Source organism: Emys orbicularis, chromosome 6 (assembly GCF_028017835.1).
Source record: "Emys orbicularis isolate rEmyOrb1 chromosome 6, rEmyOrb1.hap1, whole genome shotgun sequence".
Lineage (NCBI taxonomy): Eukaryota > Metazoa > Chordata > Testudines > Emydidae > Emys > Emys orbicularis.
The window spans coordinates 64559528-64577960 of NC_088688.1; the positions used below are offsets into that span (position 1 = coordinate 64559528).

An 18433-nucleotide genomic window follows, 5' to 3' on the forward strand; every position below is an offset into this window, starting at 1 on the left:
AACTCAAACAATCAGCTCAGGTGGTCTGCTAGGTTGTTTTGTACACCCAGCCGATAAGATACTTCTAGATCTATTGAGCTGTCAATACAGAGCTCCCAACATTGCCTCTTGGAAGCCACATGTGATGGCAGTCCCCTCCCCCCAGCACCCACCACCCCCTCCCAGAGTCCATATCCCCTCTCCAGCCCCCAAACTCTGTCCCAGAGCCTGCACCCAGCCCTCCGCACTCCCTCCCAGAGCCTGCACCCCTCCACCCATCCTGCACCCCACCCCATACCCCAGCCCAGAGCCTGCACCCAGCACCCAAACTCCGTCCCAGAGCCTGTACCCCCACCCCCTTCCCACACACACCCTCCTGCACCCAAACTCTGTCCCAGAGCCTGCACCCCTCACCCCCTCCTGCACCCAGAGGCCCTGCCCCAGCCCAGAGCCTGCACCCAGCACCCAAACTCCGTCCCAGAGCCTGCACCCCCACCTCTTCCCACATACCCTCTCCTGCCCCCAAACTCCCTCCCAGAGCCTGCACCCAGAGGCCCTGCTCCAGCCCAGAGCCTGCAATTAGCACCCAAACTCTGTCCCAGAGCCTGTACCCCCACCCCCTTCCCACACACCCCCTCCTGCACCCAAACTCTGTCCCAGAGCCTGCACCCAAACTCTGTCTCAAAGCCTGCACCCCTCCCCCTCCCCACACACCCCTCCTGCACCCAAACTCTGTCCCAGAGCCTGCACCCAGAGGCCCTGCCCCAGCCCAGAGCCTGCAACCAGCACCCAAACTCCATCCCAGAGCCTGCACCCCTCACCCCCTCCTGCCCCCCCAGGCCCTGCCCCAGCCCAGAGCCTGCACCCAGCACCCAAACTCCGTCCCAGGGTCTGCACCCCCACCTCTTCCCACATACCCTCTCCTGCCCCCAAACTCCCTCCCAGAGCCTGCACCCAGCCCTCTGCACTCCCTCCCAGAGCCTGCACCCCTCCACCCATCCTGCACCCCCACCCTGTGCCCCAGCCCGGAGCCTGCACCCAGCACCCAAACGCCATCCCAGAGCCTGCACCCCAGACTCATCCCAGAGCCCAACCTCTCAACCGTCCTACACCCCAATCCCCTACCCCAACCCAGAGCCTGCACCCCAGACCTCCTCCCCCCACCCAAACTCCCTCGCAGAGCCTTAGGTAGGTGGGGGGCGGAGTTCGGGGGGGGGCAGGCTCTGAGCGTTCTGGGCACCACCAAAATTTCTACAAACCTGCCGCCCCTGATACTTTGGGGGGGGGGGGGGTGAGGAAGCGAGCGGCGAGTCGGTGGATGGAGGGGGGCATCCATTTTCAGTATTTTAATTTTTGGTACTGCATTGATTGACTGCTGTGTGCATTAATATAGTGACCCCCTGGGTCTTTGAATGAGGCTTTATACATGGGCGGGGAGGAGGGGGTGAGGGATGAAATTAAATGAATAATTTTATTTCCTGCGACTACGCTTGTGTTCATGAATTCCCCTGCACATCTGTGTAAGGGTAAATGTGGATTCCTTGGCTGAGTAGATGGGCTGGTACTACTGATAGACACTTTGTGAATACCCTCTCAGTGCCAATAAAATTCCAACACTCTCATTTGGTAATGACTCTCCAGAGCCAGAAAATGTAGGTGCTTTCTGTGGGGAGGGGGGGTATATTGACACATGAAAATAAGCATCCTGTAAGTTGAGGGTAATGAACCAATCCATGGGATCTACAGCAGGGATAACAAGAAATGAAAGTTACCATATGGAATTTGGCACATTGAATGTATTAATTGAGATTCCTGAGATCTAGAATCAGGCACAAACTTCCTTTCTTTTTCAGTATGAGGAAATAAAGAGAATAGAAGCATCTCCCAATATATTCCTGAAGCACTAACTCTATTGCCCCAAACTTAATTAGTGCTGTACTCTCACACTCAGGAAGGGTCTAGAAAGAGAGGCAGACAGCTGCACAGATTTCAGGATGCTTGCAAAGATGATTTAGAATCTTTGGAATCTCTGTTGATGATTGGGAAAGAAGGGCAGAATGCTGCTGTGGTTGGCAGAGTCTGCTTGTAAATAGAGCGAGGCACTCGAGGTGTACTGGATCAAGCTTTGTGATGACTAGCATCAGAGGAGGAAAGAATATGCTGCTTGGATTCAGAGCATTGCTAATGCTAGTGCATGGGTGTGCCCTACCTGTGGACTGTCACTTGTGCATCGGACTCAACAGCCATCAAAGTCGTCATTGGTGCATATACCATGATCAGTAAAGAGTGACGGTGCCATTGAATTAGTTCATCTATCTCCTGGAACAAAACTCTCATGAGAGTGGCCCTGAAAAGGGACTAGAATGGGTGGGATGAAGAGATTGAAAATGAATGACATAACCATCATTGATGACTTGAAGGACCCATTGATCTGTGATGACCATCACCCAAGGCTCCTGGAAATCAGAAGGAAGGAAACCAAATGCTAGAGTAAAAGGGTAAAGATCCTTGTAGACTAGTCCAAGATCCTTAACCAATGCATCAAATGTGTTGTTTGATGTGCCTGACTCGACTGATCAGTTATAGAAGAAGAAAGTGGAACTAATTTCTTTTTCTGATATCTGTGTCTCCTTCTGAGTTGCTCAGAAGGCCTCTGGTGAGGAGGAGGAGAAGATGATTCTACATGTTTCTACATCTAGAGACTGAAGACTGAGGATGAAACTGTTTCTTTTTAAACATAGTAGTATATAAACCAAGTGATCTGAATGTGGATCTCGAGTCTTGTAATGAATGCAGAGACTCAAACTCAAATACCTGAGCCTGGGAGTCATCTGACCCTGTCTTGGCTCAGGGATAGGTTGCTGCCTCATGCTAGAGGGCTAAGTCACTGCAGGCTCTGTTGGAAGGGTAAGTCAGTGACGCTGGATTGTTCCTGCATGCCTGAGCGGTTACTCACCTCAGCTCTGTTGGAGGGGCAGCTGAGCGAGCAGCCCTGGTTTGGCTGAAGGTTTGCCTCACAGCGGGGTAACTCAAAGATCTTTTGATGGATGCAACATCCCTTCATTAATAGGTAGTTCAACCCTGCTTTGGGATGTTGGTTGTAGGATATCAAACAATTTATACACTTTCTCCTGAATCGTCTCCAAAGGAACTTACAGTGTTTTTGCGATATGCTTCAATAATTCCTGACAGGGTTTAAATCATTAGCTGAAAATTGTGTATCATGAAATAGTTTAATCAAGCAAGGCAGAAAGACCAAGTGAATTGGGAAGACTCTCTTGATGAGCAGATATTTCACCATCACTTACAATTTGTTGCTCCTTCATTTCTTAAATATGACAAGGAGAATGATAAAACCATGAGAATTTGCCACAGGTGACTTAAGTATAGATCCCGTATATTGTGGGACAACGTTTCACGAAAACTGTGATCCATGAAGGCCAATAAGACCATGGTTGCAGACCATTTGGGAAAGGGACATTTGGCCAATATGGAGGAAACCAAGGAGCACTGTGAGAATTAACAACCTCAGATCTATTAAGAGGTTCTTCCCCATATGCCTCCTTAGATTATTTTCTTTCCATCAATAGGATTTGGGGGTCTTTTGTGGAGAACTCCTATCAATCTAAAGAGGAGTCAAAGTCTTTGGATGAAAAAGTTTCTAACACCAAAGACATGACAGAAGATTGAACAACCTGCATGGGACTCATATCCTTAATTATCATAGGGGTAGCCGTGTTAGTCTGGATCTGTAAAAAGCAACAGAGAGTCCTGTGGCACCTTTAAGACTAACAGATGTATTGGAGCATAAGCTTTCGTGGGTGAATGACGAAGTGGGCATTCACCCACGAAAGCTTATGCTCCAATACATCTGTTAGTCTTAAAGGTGCCACAGGACTCTCTGTTGCTTTTTACATATCCTTAATTGTATTTGTATGTTGATTCAAAGAGATTTTCATTACAAGTATCCTCACATCTTTTCATGGAGGGAATCTGTCTGGCACCAAAATTGGGGAAACCTTCAGGAAAGATGACTCAGGTTCTGGAGTGATGCTGATGTCTGGTGAAGGCACAAAAGAACCTTTTAGAGCTCAAATTTAATTGTAAAAGTTCCCATCACTGAGGACGCTGTAGCTACCTCTCTCTGCTTTGAAGCTTGTCCTGTGGCTGAAACTCAGTGCAGGCTTTGATAAAAGCCATTGGTGCCAACAAAGGAGTCACTGATGAAGACCATCCTGAGCGCTCCAGTACTACTAAATAAGGTAGATGATCTTCTTCCCTAAAGATCTCCTTGCCAAAGACATAGAGAAGGTGTCTGCACTGGCCTTCTGTTACAGTGTGGCACCACTGCCCAGGTCCTGCTTTTTTCTCTCACTGGCTGCAAGGGCTCCTCAGAAGACCACCTCTGTACTCCTGAGTCCTGACCCCAGAGACAGGGCTCAGTACCAGGAAAAGTACAGAGTCAGAGCCACAAGCTTTCAGGTGTCACTCACCAACAGAAGTTGGTTCAATAAAAAGTATTACCTCACCCACCCAGTCTTTCTAATATACTGGGACCAACACAGCTACAACAACTCTGCATAAAGTCAGAGCCACTCAGTCCTCAGACAGCAAGGATCCCTGACTGCTTTGATGGATTTTTCTGAATTCCTTTTGTCTTCTTAACTGCTCCTGAATCAGATGTCACATCTCTGGTCATAGGAGAACTGGAAGGATGAGTTATGAAAAAAGAAGCCTCTGTTATCATGGACCTTTCTATAAGAAAAAGTGTCAGTCCAGGCTGCTTCTCCTTTGGTTTGTGCTTCTTGAAGGACTTGCAAATCGCACACTTAGCAATGATATATTCCTTACCAAGGCAGTAAAGATATTTGTTGTGGCTGTTAGAAGAAAAATCCCCCCAGAGGAGGGACATGGCTTGAAACCCAGAAATATATGTTCTGCTTTAAACTGTGCGCTTCTCTCTCTCTATTTTTAATCAACTACCGACAAGCTAAAAGAAACAATAACCAGAACACTTACTCCTATTTATAAAAAAAAAGAATAATCAACAATCAGTTTAATCACTAAGTAACAAGGTTCCTACAGACTAACACTATGTTGTTCCAACTCACTGCCTATGGCAGTTCAAAGGAACTGAATGGTGGTTGGGGTCACTGTGCCCTTTATGACTTCAAATGGGGGAAAGTGGGCACAATGGACACAATAAGTGGGATCCACATGTGCAGTAACTCAAAGAACAACTCAAGTTCTTTCACTAAATGAATTTTTTAAATGAACTTTTTAATTGAAATGAAACCCCCTCTAAGGCATACCTTTTTTATTAAAGAAAACACATCACTAAAGGTAACCAGACAACAGCATTATCTATGGTATTTTTTTAAAAATCCACCATCTTGTCAAATAATGCAATATTGAGAGATGCTCTATGAAATTGTCTTTAAAAATTCATTTTTGAATTATAGAAGAAAAGGTGTCTAACTAGTTCCGTTTCTTATTTAACCTCTTAGAACTCATTAACATGTTTCCCCTCCCAGGATGCAAGAATGAGATTGTAAAACGTAGGTAGTAGTCTCAGGAAGGAGAAATTACATATCTAACGTTGTTGTCTAGTCTGCAAAAGAATTACAGATTTGGGATTATGCTTGGCTCAAGGGCGGTGAGAACTCAGATAACATTATTTTTACAAGATGCTTAAATCCGACTCTTACCACACACTATCCTTGCTCTACTCTATCAGTTCCTATTCTGAGCAAAAGGGGGAAAGCATTAAAAACATTTTAAAGCTGTACCCACACCTCTGCACTGAAAGTGGGTGGGAGAGTGTGGATCCATTACACCTTTCATCCTCAGAGAACAAGTTATTAATAGTTGTCTGTTTCCAAAAACAGACTAGTTGCAGTCTTCACTCTTGAGGACAAAAGATTCAGGCATGAGTCTCTAATGTGGTCAAGAATTAGCCAAAGGTCAGTTAAATGCAAAGATTCCTCATGATACAGAAGTAACAGAAGTGAACAGTAACAACACTCTTTTGGCAACTCCAAAGCATAGTACATCCAAAATACATATGTTGTATTTAGAGAGAGATCCCATAATTTAAGGTATATAGGTTGCTGTACATCTGTAACAGAAAGGTCAAACCTGGATTCATGCCCAATGTATGATGGAAGAGTAATGCTTTGAAAAAGTATAGTCAGTCTAACCTTAGAAGTCACGTCTTGTTAAAATTAGTCTCCTGAAGTAACCAGAGATATACAGGGATGGTTCATATAAGCCTGACTCCTGACGGAAAAAAAATACTATTCCAGCTCTTTTAACCCACTTTAGATAAAAGAGCCTTTGCACTACAGAGGAGTTTGCTATCTGTATGTGTTATGAACGTCTTTGCATGGTTTATCACGAGACATCTGATTCTCCCATGAGAAGGAGGTATGTCATAGTTCATACAAGCTCTGTTGTATCCAACATCTGAAGTTTGATTTTCTTTTAAACTGTTGACTGCCCCTCCTTCCCGAAAAATTCTTTTGACTGGAAGAAAGTTTTCAGGGTGAGGTTTTCTAAACATGACTCAAAGATTCCAATCTTCTCCCAGAGTAAACAAGATACTTTGATTACATGGCTCAGTGACAGACTTGGAAGCTCATTCAAAACTCCATGTTTTGAAGGGGTGGAAGTTTCCTGAACACCACTTGACTGTGGTTAAAATTATACTCTATGCTACAAATAGAAGATCACAATGTAACATGTATACGTTTGCCACTATCCAGTATCTATTCCTACAGTCTTGTCCCAAAACAGTACTGGAATATTTCCCATGCAAGCCTCTGTGTAAAAGGAAGTGAGTTTTCTACATGTTTATGAAGCTGTTAGCCCATTTGTGAGTAGGTCAAAGTATCTCAAATTATGTAAACTACCGTAATATGCAAAGAACAGCTAAAAATCTTGCATTGACTTTATTGTTTACCTTACCAAAAGAGCCACTGGAAAATCTTTAAAAGTTTTCCCAATATCCCTGTCTTCAACAAATGCCTCACTTCCATCATCATGAGTTTCAGAAATTTTTTCAGATTGTACTTTTGCTGTACCTACAGAAAAACAAGTTTATTTTATACAATGAAAATAATGAGTAACGTAGTGCTTGTAACAAATTTATTTTTAATTAAAGTGCAGTATTACAACAAATGCTCCATTTCCCAAAAAAGGAAACATCATGTAGATTTTGCTAGACACCGCAACAATGCAGAATGAAAAGCAGATCTATAATGCATTCCTATGGAAAGTAGAGCTCTGATGAGAGTATCACAGTAAAAACGTCAACGGCAAGCATGAGAGTTGTTGGTGTTATCAGGCCCATCGAAAGAAATTTCAGACTCATTGAACCCTGTCCTGGCCATTTTACCCCATCCATATCACCTTTCTGCACCCATACTTATAACTCTCCTCTTCCTTCTCTCCTTTTTTCTGTCATTCCCCACACAGACAGAATGTTTTTTAAAAAATATTTTGGGAAGAGCCTGTCCTCTTTGTTATACTAGCTGTACTAACAGAAAAGGCTTTATAAAGCTCCTGAGGTCTATAACCCTGTCCTAGGATACTTGGATCCATGCCGCACTGCTCCACCTATACAGCAAGGCAGGAGGTTGAATCTGAATCAAAGGCTGCAATGCAAGACTAATTGAGTCAGTAGGAGTTGTTGGGTGCTCAGCACTCAAAGTCAGGTCATTTATTTAAACACCTAATATGGACTTGGGAGCCTAATGTGAGACACATTTTCTTTTGAAAACTTTAGCCACCACATCATTGAGCATTGGCCTGCTAAACCCAGGGTTGTGAGTTCAATCCTTGAGGGGACCATTTAACGATCTGGGACAAAAATCTGTCAGGGATGGTATTTGGTCCTGCTGTGAAGGCAGGGGACTGGACTCTATGACCTTTCAAGGTCCCTTCCAGTTCTATGAGATAGGTATATCTCCATATAATTACATCCCCTACTTCCCTTGCCCTCAGCCTATTTCAACTAGACCCTCAATCCTCCCCCAGTCCTATTTCCCATTAAACCTTTCAAAAACCCTCCCACAGTCAATTGTCTTCCTCCGGCCCAACAAGCCTTCTAGTATTTCACTGCTTACCTGTTACACAAGGCTTAATTAATACCCTAACTACAAGGCATTATGCCTGTTTTACAAATGGTACACTGAAAGCACAGAGCAATTAAATTATTTGCTCAACATCACACAGTAAGCCAAGTGAATGGAACAGAACCTCAGAGTGCCCATTCCCAGTCCATTGCTCTAGCCACAAGCCCAATCTCCCTCCTAATAGTTGGTTGATTAATAATTAACATTTACCTGGTAAGTGCTTTGGAAAACACGAAAAAGGTACTATCAAAAGCCATGTTCCAATACAGCACAAGAGAAATGCTATCCACCAAGCCCCAAGCCACCGGGGATCATCTGGATCAATCTCTGTGCTAGAAAATATATTAATTTGGAAAATGCAGATTTAATAATGACAAACATATTACTAGTCACACAGAATATTGCCACAAATTATTATGGCTTTAAAAGCTATGCATTCAGTTTCTCCCATGGCACTAGGAGAAAGCCTCCCAGTACCATGCTTTTTCCTCATTGTTTTGGGGAACTATTTAATTCTATTGTTTTACTTTTTTGTATAATAAAGCACTCAGCACATTATAAATATAATCAAGTCAAAATGGAGACTCTTGAACCAGAATGTACTGGACTGACTAATAAGGGAGCAATGAAAAAACAGGTCTTGGTAAAGTGCAATGTCACCACCACATCACTGATCACTAAATATACGTTTAATACTATTCAAAACAATTCTGAATATCTTTACCATCAGTGGATTTTTACACAAGGCAAATGTGAATTAGATACTAGTCCCATCATGTTGAAGTTGCATAACTTAAGTCACAAAAGTCAGGAAAATGCAAAAGCAAACAGTAACTATAACTCAGAAAAATCAGAATTGTAAGAATTGCTATATTGGATCATCTACTCCAGTATCCTACTGCATTTCAGTAATAGATTCTTCAAAGAAATCCCCCTGTAATGGAAAATTATGCAATTACATGCCCATGGGAGAGGTTTCTTCCTAATCCCAAGAAATTAGTAGTTTATGTCCTAAATCATTGAGGAATGATACCCCATACAGATTTTTTTTTATCTAATGTTACTGTGGAAATCCTGCAACATAACCCCTGAAATGAAAGAAGTGAGATCCCACTCCTCATATCACCACTAAAGGAAGTCTCTGGACAGAAAATGTTCATGTGCTGAGAATGCAGGTTTGGGCTTATTTTAAGGTTGATAAACAAAAGAAGTAGTAATCACCATCTCCAAAAGCTGGAACTAAACTCATGCTCCTGATTATCAAGGAGTAACTTTTCTCTATAGAAAAGGTTAGAGTTTAGGTCTCTTTTCTTGGAAGTCATTAGGGAAGACTAGATTGTTGCCTAACAGGTCAGAGGGTTTTTCAAAAAAGTCCACAAGAACAACAATCTTATGTTCTCTGAAGGAAAGAGCTATTATATGGAGCGGAGCTCAGCTATTTCCCCTCTCATGGCAAAATCCATAATCCTCAATGAAGCCATAGGAAGTACCCAAATATTTTAGTAGATTTCCATTAGGAACAAGGGATCAATAAAAATAGCACTCTGTTGGCTGAACAGAAGAAAACTAGAACACTGCCTTGCCTTGTTTGAAGAGGGACATCAATATAGATATTAAGCATCTGCCCTCCCAATACATAGCCAAGGGCAGGACCCAGCAATGACATGGCATAGCCAATTCCTAAAGGGAAAGAAAAAGAAGAAATGTTTTCCATTTCATGTCTCAGCAGGACACACAGTTCTAAAATGTATGGTTAAAGAAAAAAATTAAGTCTGTAGATAACAGTAAAAATTCATAGACACACAATAAAATACAAAATATAAATTCCATGGCATTTTCAGGGGAGGGAACAATCACAGTTACACTTTCAGTGTAATGATTTATAGAAATCAAAGATTTGTAGAAATCAAAATATACACTTGTCAATTATATTATTAATATCTTTAACATGATCTTTTACAACTATTATTTATGAGACAAGGTGGGTGAAGTAATAGCTTTTATTGGATCAACTTCTGGGTATTTGGGTGGCCCATTCCATGATGCAATCTACTTCTCTGGTGGAGTGTCCTTGTTTGGTGAAGGCGGTTTTAAGTGTGTTAAGGTGAGTATCCCAGACTTTCTCCTCAGAGCATATTCTGTGCTTTGTTGTAGATAACAGATATTTTTCTGTGTTTGGGGTGGTTATTGGATCGATGAAGGTAGGTGTGGTGACCTGTGGGATTATTGTATATGATAGTCAGTAGGTTCCACTGTTTAAACTGATTGTGGTGTCCAGGAAGTTGATGCTAGTGTGGGAGTGTTCTAGAGAAAGTTTGATGAATGGATGGTGGTAGTTGAAGTTGTGGTGGGAATCTATGGGGGATTTTAAACCGTCTGTCCAGAGGATAAAAATATCATTGATATATCTCACGTAGATCACTGGTTTCATGGTGCATTTATCCAGAAATTCTTCGTGAAGGTGGTCCATGAAGAGGTTGGTATATTTGGGAGCCATCCTGCACCCATGGCTATTCCCATGGTTTGGGTAAAGTATTTGTTAGTGAATGTAAAATGGTTAGGAGTGAGGATGAAATGGATGAGTTTGGTGATGTGTTTGGGGTGATATCTGAGGGTTGTCCATTATCTTGTAAATATTTGAGCCAGACAGCTATGCCATGATTGTGAGACATGTTGGTGTAAAGGGAAGTGGCAGCCATGCTGGCAAGGATGGTGTTCTGAGGGAGGCTGTTAATATTGCAGTTTGTGGAGGAAGACAGTTGTGTCCTGGAGGAAACTGGCCCTTGTGTGATGAGTAGTTTGAGAATGGTTTCTAGGTGTCCCAATATTTCTTCAGTAAGAGTGCCACGGCCAGATATGATGGGCCTGCTTGGGTTCCCTTGTTTGTGTATGCTGGGAAGCATGTAGAAGGTCCCTGGGGTGGGTCATGAGAGATGAGTTTGTATAGTTTCTCTTGGAGTTGGTTGGGGGAAAAGTTGATGATATCCTTAAGTTCCTGGGTAAATTGTGGTGTGGGAGTCATCCTTGAGTTCTTTAGAGTAGGTAGTATTGAAGAGTAGTCTTTTGACCTCACTAATGTAGTCATCACTGTTGAGGACTACAATGAGGCCCCCATTGTAACTTACTAACTTTCTCTTTTTGTTCTATGACTGCAGATATATTAATGGGCCATTCTCCTTGAATTGTCCCTTACAATATGTGATAGCTATTTATGCTAAACAATCTGTTCCACCTTGCCTTTTTGCTGTGATGTTCAGGGTACCTTTCCCAGACCTGAAGAAGAGCTCTGTGTGGCTCGAAAGCTTGTCTCCCTCACCAACAGAAGTTGATCCAGTAAAAGATATTTCCTCATCCACCTTGTCTCTCTAAAATCCTGGGACTGATACAGCTACAACTACACTACACTGCACACACCTATTATTTAAGGTTTTCTTCTTCCTCAAAATAGTTTCAAATCTGTAAAAGTAGTTTTGCCTTTACACAATGCCAGATTTATATTACTGCATGCATTTTGCCTGCAAAGAGATTTGTGTTATATGGAATAGAAAGCTTGCATCCCTACTGTGTGAAAGAATTGCAGAGCAAATAGCTATGTGCTTGAATTATATGGCTACTTCTCTCTATGTGTTTCAAAGCACTTGAACCTTGCCATGTTAGGTAGCATGTCTACTATTTTTAGCCTTAAACGTAAATGTTTTAAAGTAAAAAATACCAGTCTGTTTGAGTGCTTAAATTATTAAGAGAACATACATGTAGCCTGGAAATTCTAAATAAAAGCATAATAGAAGTAAAATGAAAATGTACTTTATTTTTTTTAATCTACCATGACCAGAAGTCAGGTGTCTGTGTTAGCAGCAATATCCCTAACACTTGAAGCACAGTAAAGACTACAGCTCCCTGTTTCCTTTAGGTCTGATTGATTCAAGAGCAATGGCACTGTATGCTTTCAACACATCTTGCTAAGTCATTGGAGGGGGAGGAGGCAGAGGCAGGGGTAGCTAGTCTCACTGAAGAGAGCTCTTTTGTCCACCCAGAGAAGCAACACAGACAGTTCTCTTTCCCTGCAAAGCTAGAGAGTAGAAGAACAAGCAGCATGCTTTCTTGATTTTGCCTTAGGGCAGGTCTACACTGTAAAGAGATGCTTTCTTAACTCAGGTTAGCTAACCCATATTAGTCAACTTGATTAAAATAGTAGTGAAGACACGACAACTCTTCTTTTAACTTGTATCAGCAGCTCGAGTTCATCTCTATATACTTTAACTTGAGCTGTTATGATGTCTCCAAGTTACTATGTCTTCACTGATATTTTAACCCAAGTTAGCTAATCTGAGTTAACACACTTTTTCCTCTACTCAGTATAAGCATACCCTTAGTCTTTTTAGGCCTAATAGCCACAATATCAGAGTATCATAGGCACAGGTGAGTACAGAGACACACATTAACTTTCAACCAAATATTCATGGCTGATTACATAGAAAGGATTTTTGCTAAAATTCTGTATAATTTTTTCAATTTTGCTGCATCAGTGAGCTGGCCCAGCTGTGCAACTTCCTTGTAGACTGAAATTTCTGGACTGAATTTGTTAGGGATAGGACTGGGTTTCTTAGCTATTCAACACTATCTGAGTATCCCCTTAGATAACAAGGGTGAAATATTGGCCCTACTGAAGTCAGCTGCAAAACTTCCATTGACTTCAGTTGGGCCAGGATTTCTCCCCAAGTTGGTAGGACCCTTAGATCCAGGAGACTTAGGATACGATTTTAAGGACCTATGATCATGAATGGGAACTCACTCTAAACTCTGAGCATGTGGAGTGGGGAGTTTTACCTGCCTAATAACTGCTGGACTACATCCTAAAATATCAGCAGAAATCAAGTTACTTTCCTTTTCATACCAGATAGAACTTTGGTTTTGCTGTTTTGGAATGCACTTAAATGTGCAAATGGAAAAGAAAGAATGTAACTTAACTCTTAAAATAAATTTGGTAAATACCTAAAAAATCATGCTTGAGTGCCTTTTTGTGCCTAACAAAGGTTTAACTAAAAACAGGTGCCTTAATTCAAAAACAAACACAATACATAATAAAACATACACTAAATCTGTCAGGAAAAGCAAAAATATCCTGTAGGCATCCTGTAATAAATTAATGCATCCCTGTGTACAGTAATAAATTATCAGTTCAAACATGAAAGGATTAACCTAGTTACTTAGCCATTTGTTATATTTCCCTTCTAGTTTTGTTGTGTTATTAAAATAGGCTGCTTTTTAAGATGACACTACTTTTTTCTTCTACAAGTTCACATGTTAATCTGAAGTCTAGACACATGTCACCAACTCTTCACACACACTGTTGGCACTTTAGATTTGGTTTTAAAGCTAGCGATGAGATTTAACGAGCACGTACGTTTTGTTTTGATTTCAAAATAAACTACTCTGGAATATTTTTGCAACACTTTCCTGCCCTACAGAGACTTGTTAAATATTCTAGTGTGGGTCACATTTTTTCCCCCTTAATCACATGAGCAGCCCAATAGACTTTAACAGGTCTGACAAAATATAAAGAGACAGGATTAGAATACTCAGAACCACTCTTTAGAATAATTACGTAATCATAAACAATTTTGAACAACTTTCACTTTAAAGTTCAAGGTATAGTACAAGTTTAATTGACTGACTGATTAGTTTTGAGGAAATCAAGTACTTTGCAAAGACTTGCCTAGAGCCAGTGGAATAAGGGTTATAGATGTAAGTATTCTGGATGGAAGTTTGGAAACAGAACTGAAACCTTAATTATATCTAACTATAGAGTTAGTTACATGAACTGTCCTGTAGCAGATTATTAAGAGAACCTTGGGCAATTTTTCAACACAATTAATGTACTCCTTTTTTAACCTGAGGAAAGAAGTGACTGCTGAATGCACAAGTAAAATATGGTGAATGAAGAAATTCTTTGGGCAAGTGTGGAGGAAGGCTTGAGCCAGTGTGAAGTAGAGAGGGAAAAATATGTGAGTTGCCTTGTCATAGAGTACAGTCTGGAGCAGAGGTAGTCTCTTGTTTCAAAGGGTGCATTACACTAAGCTGCTGAGGAGGCACCAACCACCCACAGAAGCACCCCTCATCCTGGCACCACAACCCTAATCCCATCATGATGAAGAGGAAAAATGAGGGGCCTGGAGGTGAGCCTACCATGCATTCACCCTGCAGCAGCAGCTCCTGTTCCACAGGGCTGGTCCCAGCTCCCTGCTCTGGGCATTGCAACCCTGCATATGGGGTCATAGCACCACTCAGGATTGCTCCAACCGCCCCTCCAGCATGATGGAATTGTGGCTGGGCCAAATTTGAGCAAGTGGTATTACGGCCTTGTGTACAGGTCATAGCACCACTCAGGTTTGTCCTGGCCATTCCTCGATCATAACGCGGGGAAGTCAGGCTAATCCTGAGTGGTGCTACAACTCAGTGCACCAAGTCGCAGCACCCAGAGCAGGGAGCTGGGCCCAGCCCCATGGAACAGGAGCCACTGCAGGGTGAATGCAGGGCAGTCTCGCTCTCCAGTCTCCTTCCCTATCCTGGGCTTCACCTCCACACTGGGCTGGGAAAAATGTATGTTTGCTCCCTTGGTTTCATGATTTCTGTGGGTGCAGCTGAAACCACGAACCCATGCGAAAGCTGCCCTTGATCTGGAGAAAGACTAAAAACAGTAAAACCAGTAGCTGCATAAGAAATGCTATACAGAACACTAGACATGAGATAGTTTCAAGGGAGGATGGTGAATACTGAAAGTGTGCGTAAACAATCTCTTTGTTCTATGCCTGAAGTAAAGGCCTGCTCTGCCATAATCCCCATATAGAACCTTCACCTGAATACACAATTGTAGAATGTGTTATATTCATGTGAAGCACTCCTTCCCACACTGACCAAATACTCACAAGGGAACATGATACAGCCATTAAACGATACAGTAGGATGGGGCTGCTGAATTGACAGTTTTAGCTCCCGACTCTTTTATTTGAGAGCAGATGCCAACTTTAGCTACAGATAGTTTAAACTTAAACAGTTTAATACAATGTTAAAACCTTAGTTTCTCATCTCATCAAGTTGGTTACATATGAAAATAAGAGGCTGGGTGAAGTGTTCAAGATACTGTGGGGTTCATCCTGACCCACCCTTTTAAACAAATAAAATAGCCAGTCAGCAAATTTCCAACCTGCTGAGACAATAAGCATAGCCTTGTCTGTTTCCAAAACATCTACATGCCAACCATTACAGCAACCACTGCAGAAACAATTTCTATATAAAAAAGTTGTCAGCAAGCAAATCTGTTACTTCAGCTCCTTAATGAGAAGTGTTGTGTTTACAACATTTATGATCACTTTCTACTAGCAGATTTTTTTAATTACAATATTTATAAAGTGTTCATTCAGCAATCATTTGCTACCAATTTAAATTTTAAAACAATATTACCTATGTAGAGAGAAGATTTGTGTTTTGGGACACTATCATCAATGAAGGCTGTGCCCAAAGTGTACAGGGGAGTTCCTCCGACGCCCAGTAGCAGCTGTGCCAGGATGAAGACATAGAGGTAGTTGGAGAGTGAAGACTCTTTGCTGGTATTGCACGTGAAGTTAGCATTGCTAGTTCCTGATACTTGACAGGTATCTAAAAAACACATTTATAGAGACATTAATAAAGTACAGTTGACTGATTCATCATATAGTTTGTGCTTATAAAGGTAAGGAAGCACCATGTACATAATGCATTCTGTAGTTAATAGCACAGGATTGCTCGACTCCTAGTCTTCTAATCCCAGCTCTCTTACAGATTTCCTGTGAGACATCAGACATGTCACTGAGCATCTCTGTGCCACAATATTCCTATATGAAAAATGAGGCTATTTCTCTACCAGACATGGGAGAGTGGGAAAATTGCTCATAAAAAATGAGTGGCTTTTTAATTTTTGATTGCCCAAATACCCTGAATTAAAACTCTTGTTTAGAGGATGAGTTCTGTATGCAACAAGATATCAAACAGAATTCTCTGATACCATTGTAACCTACAATGCTCCAAGTTAAAGAACAAAATATAGAGAAACGTATAGTTTAAAACAGAGATTATTGTTTATTAATCAGTGCTCCAGCTGATATGGAGCAATACTGATAGGTACTAAGACACCCGCTAGCCCTCCACTGCTTAACAAAAAGTCTTAGAGACTGAGGGTAGGGGATAGAAGAAAAATCTGTTTTAAAAGATTCAACCACCCACTCTTCCTCCCCTGAATAGGGGGGGGGGGAAAGAATTAGGTTTGTAAGAAAGTGTTCCTATTTAATAGGTTACGCCCTAGCAATCTCCCCATGACAACAAATGTCATTGATTTAACTCCTAGAATTAGGAAACTACATTACTGGGATTTATCTTACACACGCACACAGGGCAGAAGAAGGAATTGTGTTAATGCACAACTTTTTTCAGGTACCTAAAAGTTAGTTATATGTAATAGTTAGCTTTTCCTTGCTTAAATGCATTCTCTCCCCTTTTCCTTCCCTCTGGAATATTACTGCTTTTCCACAGACATCGAACAGCCTTAATCTTATTTGACGGAATAGAACAGAAGTATGTGCAGCATTCTTTGCAAATGTCTGTATATACACATGTGCAATCCTGAAGAGGAAAAATCCCACTCATTTGACAGAATGGCTGTACTGGGTAATTCTCAGCTATTGTAAAAAATGTTTTAGAACACTTACAGTAAAGAGAAAGTGATATAAGTAGGTTATGTTTATCCACAGAATACAGAACAAACATTCAGAATCATCCCTCCAGAAGCATGACTAAATACCAATTTCTACAGTGGGGTTTTATGAATTAAGCCCAAGGGTACTTTTTGACCCTACCAGTGCTAGCAAAGGAGCAATGTAGCTGGCACAGTATTTCTCTAACAAGCAAGCCATACATTCAGCATCAGAAGAGAATAGAATTTATCTAGTGATCATTCAGAACCTAACATGAATTCTTGAAGAGTTAGGCAGAAAAAGCTACTACAATGAAGTCTGTCATGCTTTCCATTACAAACTCCTTTCTTCAAAAAAAAAAAAAAAAAAAGAGTTTAAGATGCCATATAAATTCACTTTAGATTGAAACTTCATACACTAGTCTGGTCAATTAGCAGTATTTTCCTACTAAATTTTCCATTAAGTCAGGTGAAGCAATTTTTCAGTTTTTAAAGAATTTGTTACTAAGAAAACCTACACAGACTTTGTGCCCAATGCTCTTTTCAATTTACACTGTAGGAGAGGGGCAGGAGCTCTTGGGGCATGGCAGGTTTCTGAGCAGAAACCCATGCAGAAGTTAACATTAATAAAAATGGCATGGGTATTACCATCCCTGTCTCCTTAGAATAGAAGTAGGGTAGCTGCAGAGGCATGGTGGAAGGATGTAGAGTACTCAATGGCAGTAAGGCTCTTAAGGAAGCTGCCATAGGGGGACGGTCCCTCAAAGCATGCTGTAGAAAGGAAGGCAACCTCAGGGACAGCTGGGAATAACTGGCTCTTCCCTCTTTGAAGTGGCAAATCCTTGCGCTTGGAGGGAATAATTCAGCACCAATTCCTCTAAAGGCTTGTCTACACGGACCAGGAGATCGATGCGTGGCAATCAATGCATCGGCAGTCAATTTAGCGGGTCTAGTAAAGACCCGCTAAATCGACTGCAGATTGCTCTCCCATTGATTCCTGTGCTCCACCTGAATGGGGAGTCAACAGGATAGTATCTCCCGTCGACGTAGCATAGTGTGGACCCCGCGGTAAATAGATCTAAGTACGTTGACTTCAGCTACATTATTCACAAAGCTGAAGTTGCATAACTTAGATTGATCTCCCCCCGTAGTGTAGACCAGGCCTCAGTGAGCATCCATATTTTAGCAAAAAGAACAGGAGTACTTGTGGCACCTTAGAGACTAACAAATGTATTTGAGCATAAGCTTTCGTGGGCTAAAACCCACTTCATCGGATGCATGCTCAGTGGTTTGAGCATTGACCTGCTAAACCCAGGGTTGTGAGTTCAGTCCTTGAGGGGGCCATTTAGGGATCTGGGGCAAAAATCTGTCTGGGGATTGGTCCTGCTTTGAGCAGGCGGTTGGATTAGATGACCTCCTGAGGTCCCTTCCAACCCTGATATTCTATGATTCTATGAAAATACAGTAGGAAGATATATATATATAGATATAGATATATATCTATATATATATACATACACACACACACAGAGAACATGAAACAATGGGTGTTACCATACACACTATAATGAGAGTGATGTGTCAAGGTGAGCTA

General features: G+C 41.7%; 1 protein-coding gene across 1 annotated transcript in view; it reads right to left on the reverse strand.

Moving 5' to 3' along the window:
- Positions 1 to 18433, reverse strand: part of LOC135880515 (solute carrier organic anion transporter family member 4C1-like) — a 104858-nt gene that overhangs the window by 31036 nt on the left and 55389 nt on the right. The window contains exons 3-6 of the mRNA XM_065406831.1: positions 15576 to 15770; positions 9698 to 9794; positions 8325 to 8446; positions 6946 to 7061 (exon numbers count right to left, since the gene is read on the reverse strand). Of these exons, the coding sequence (XP_065262903.1) occupies positions 6946 to 7061; positions 8325 to 8446; positions 9698 to 9794; positions 15576 to 15770 (530 nt within the window). The remainder of the gene's footprint in view (positions 1 to 6945; positions 7062 to 8324; positions 8447 to 9697; positions 9795 to 15575; positions 15771 to 18433) is intronic.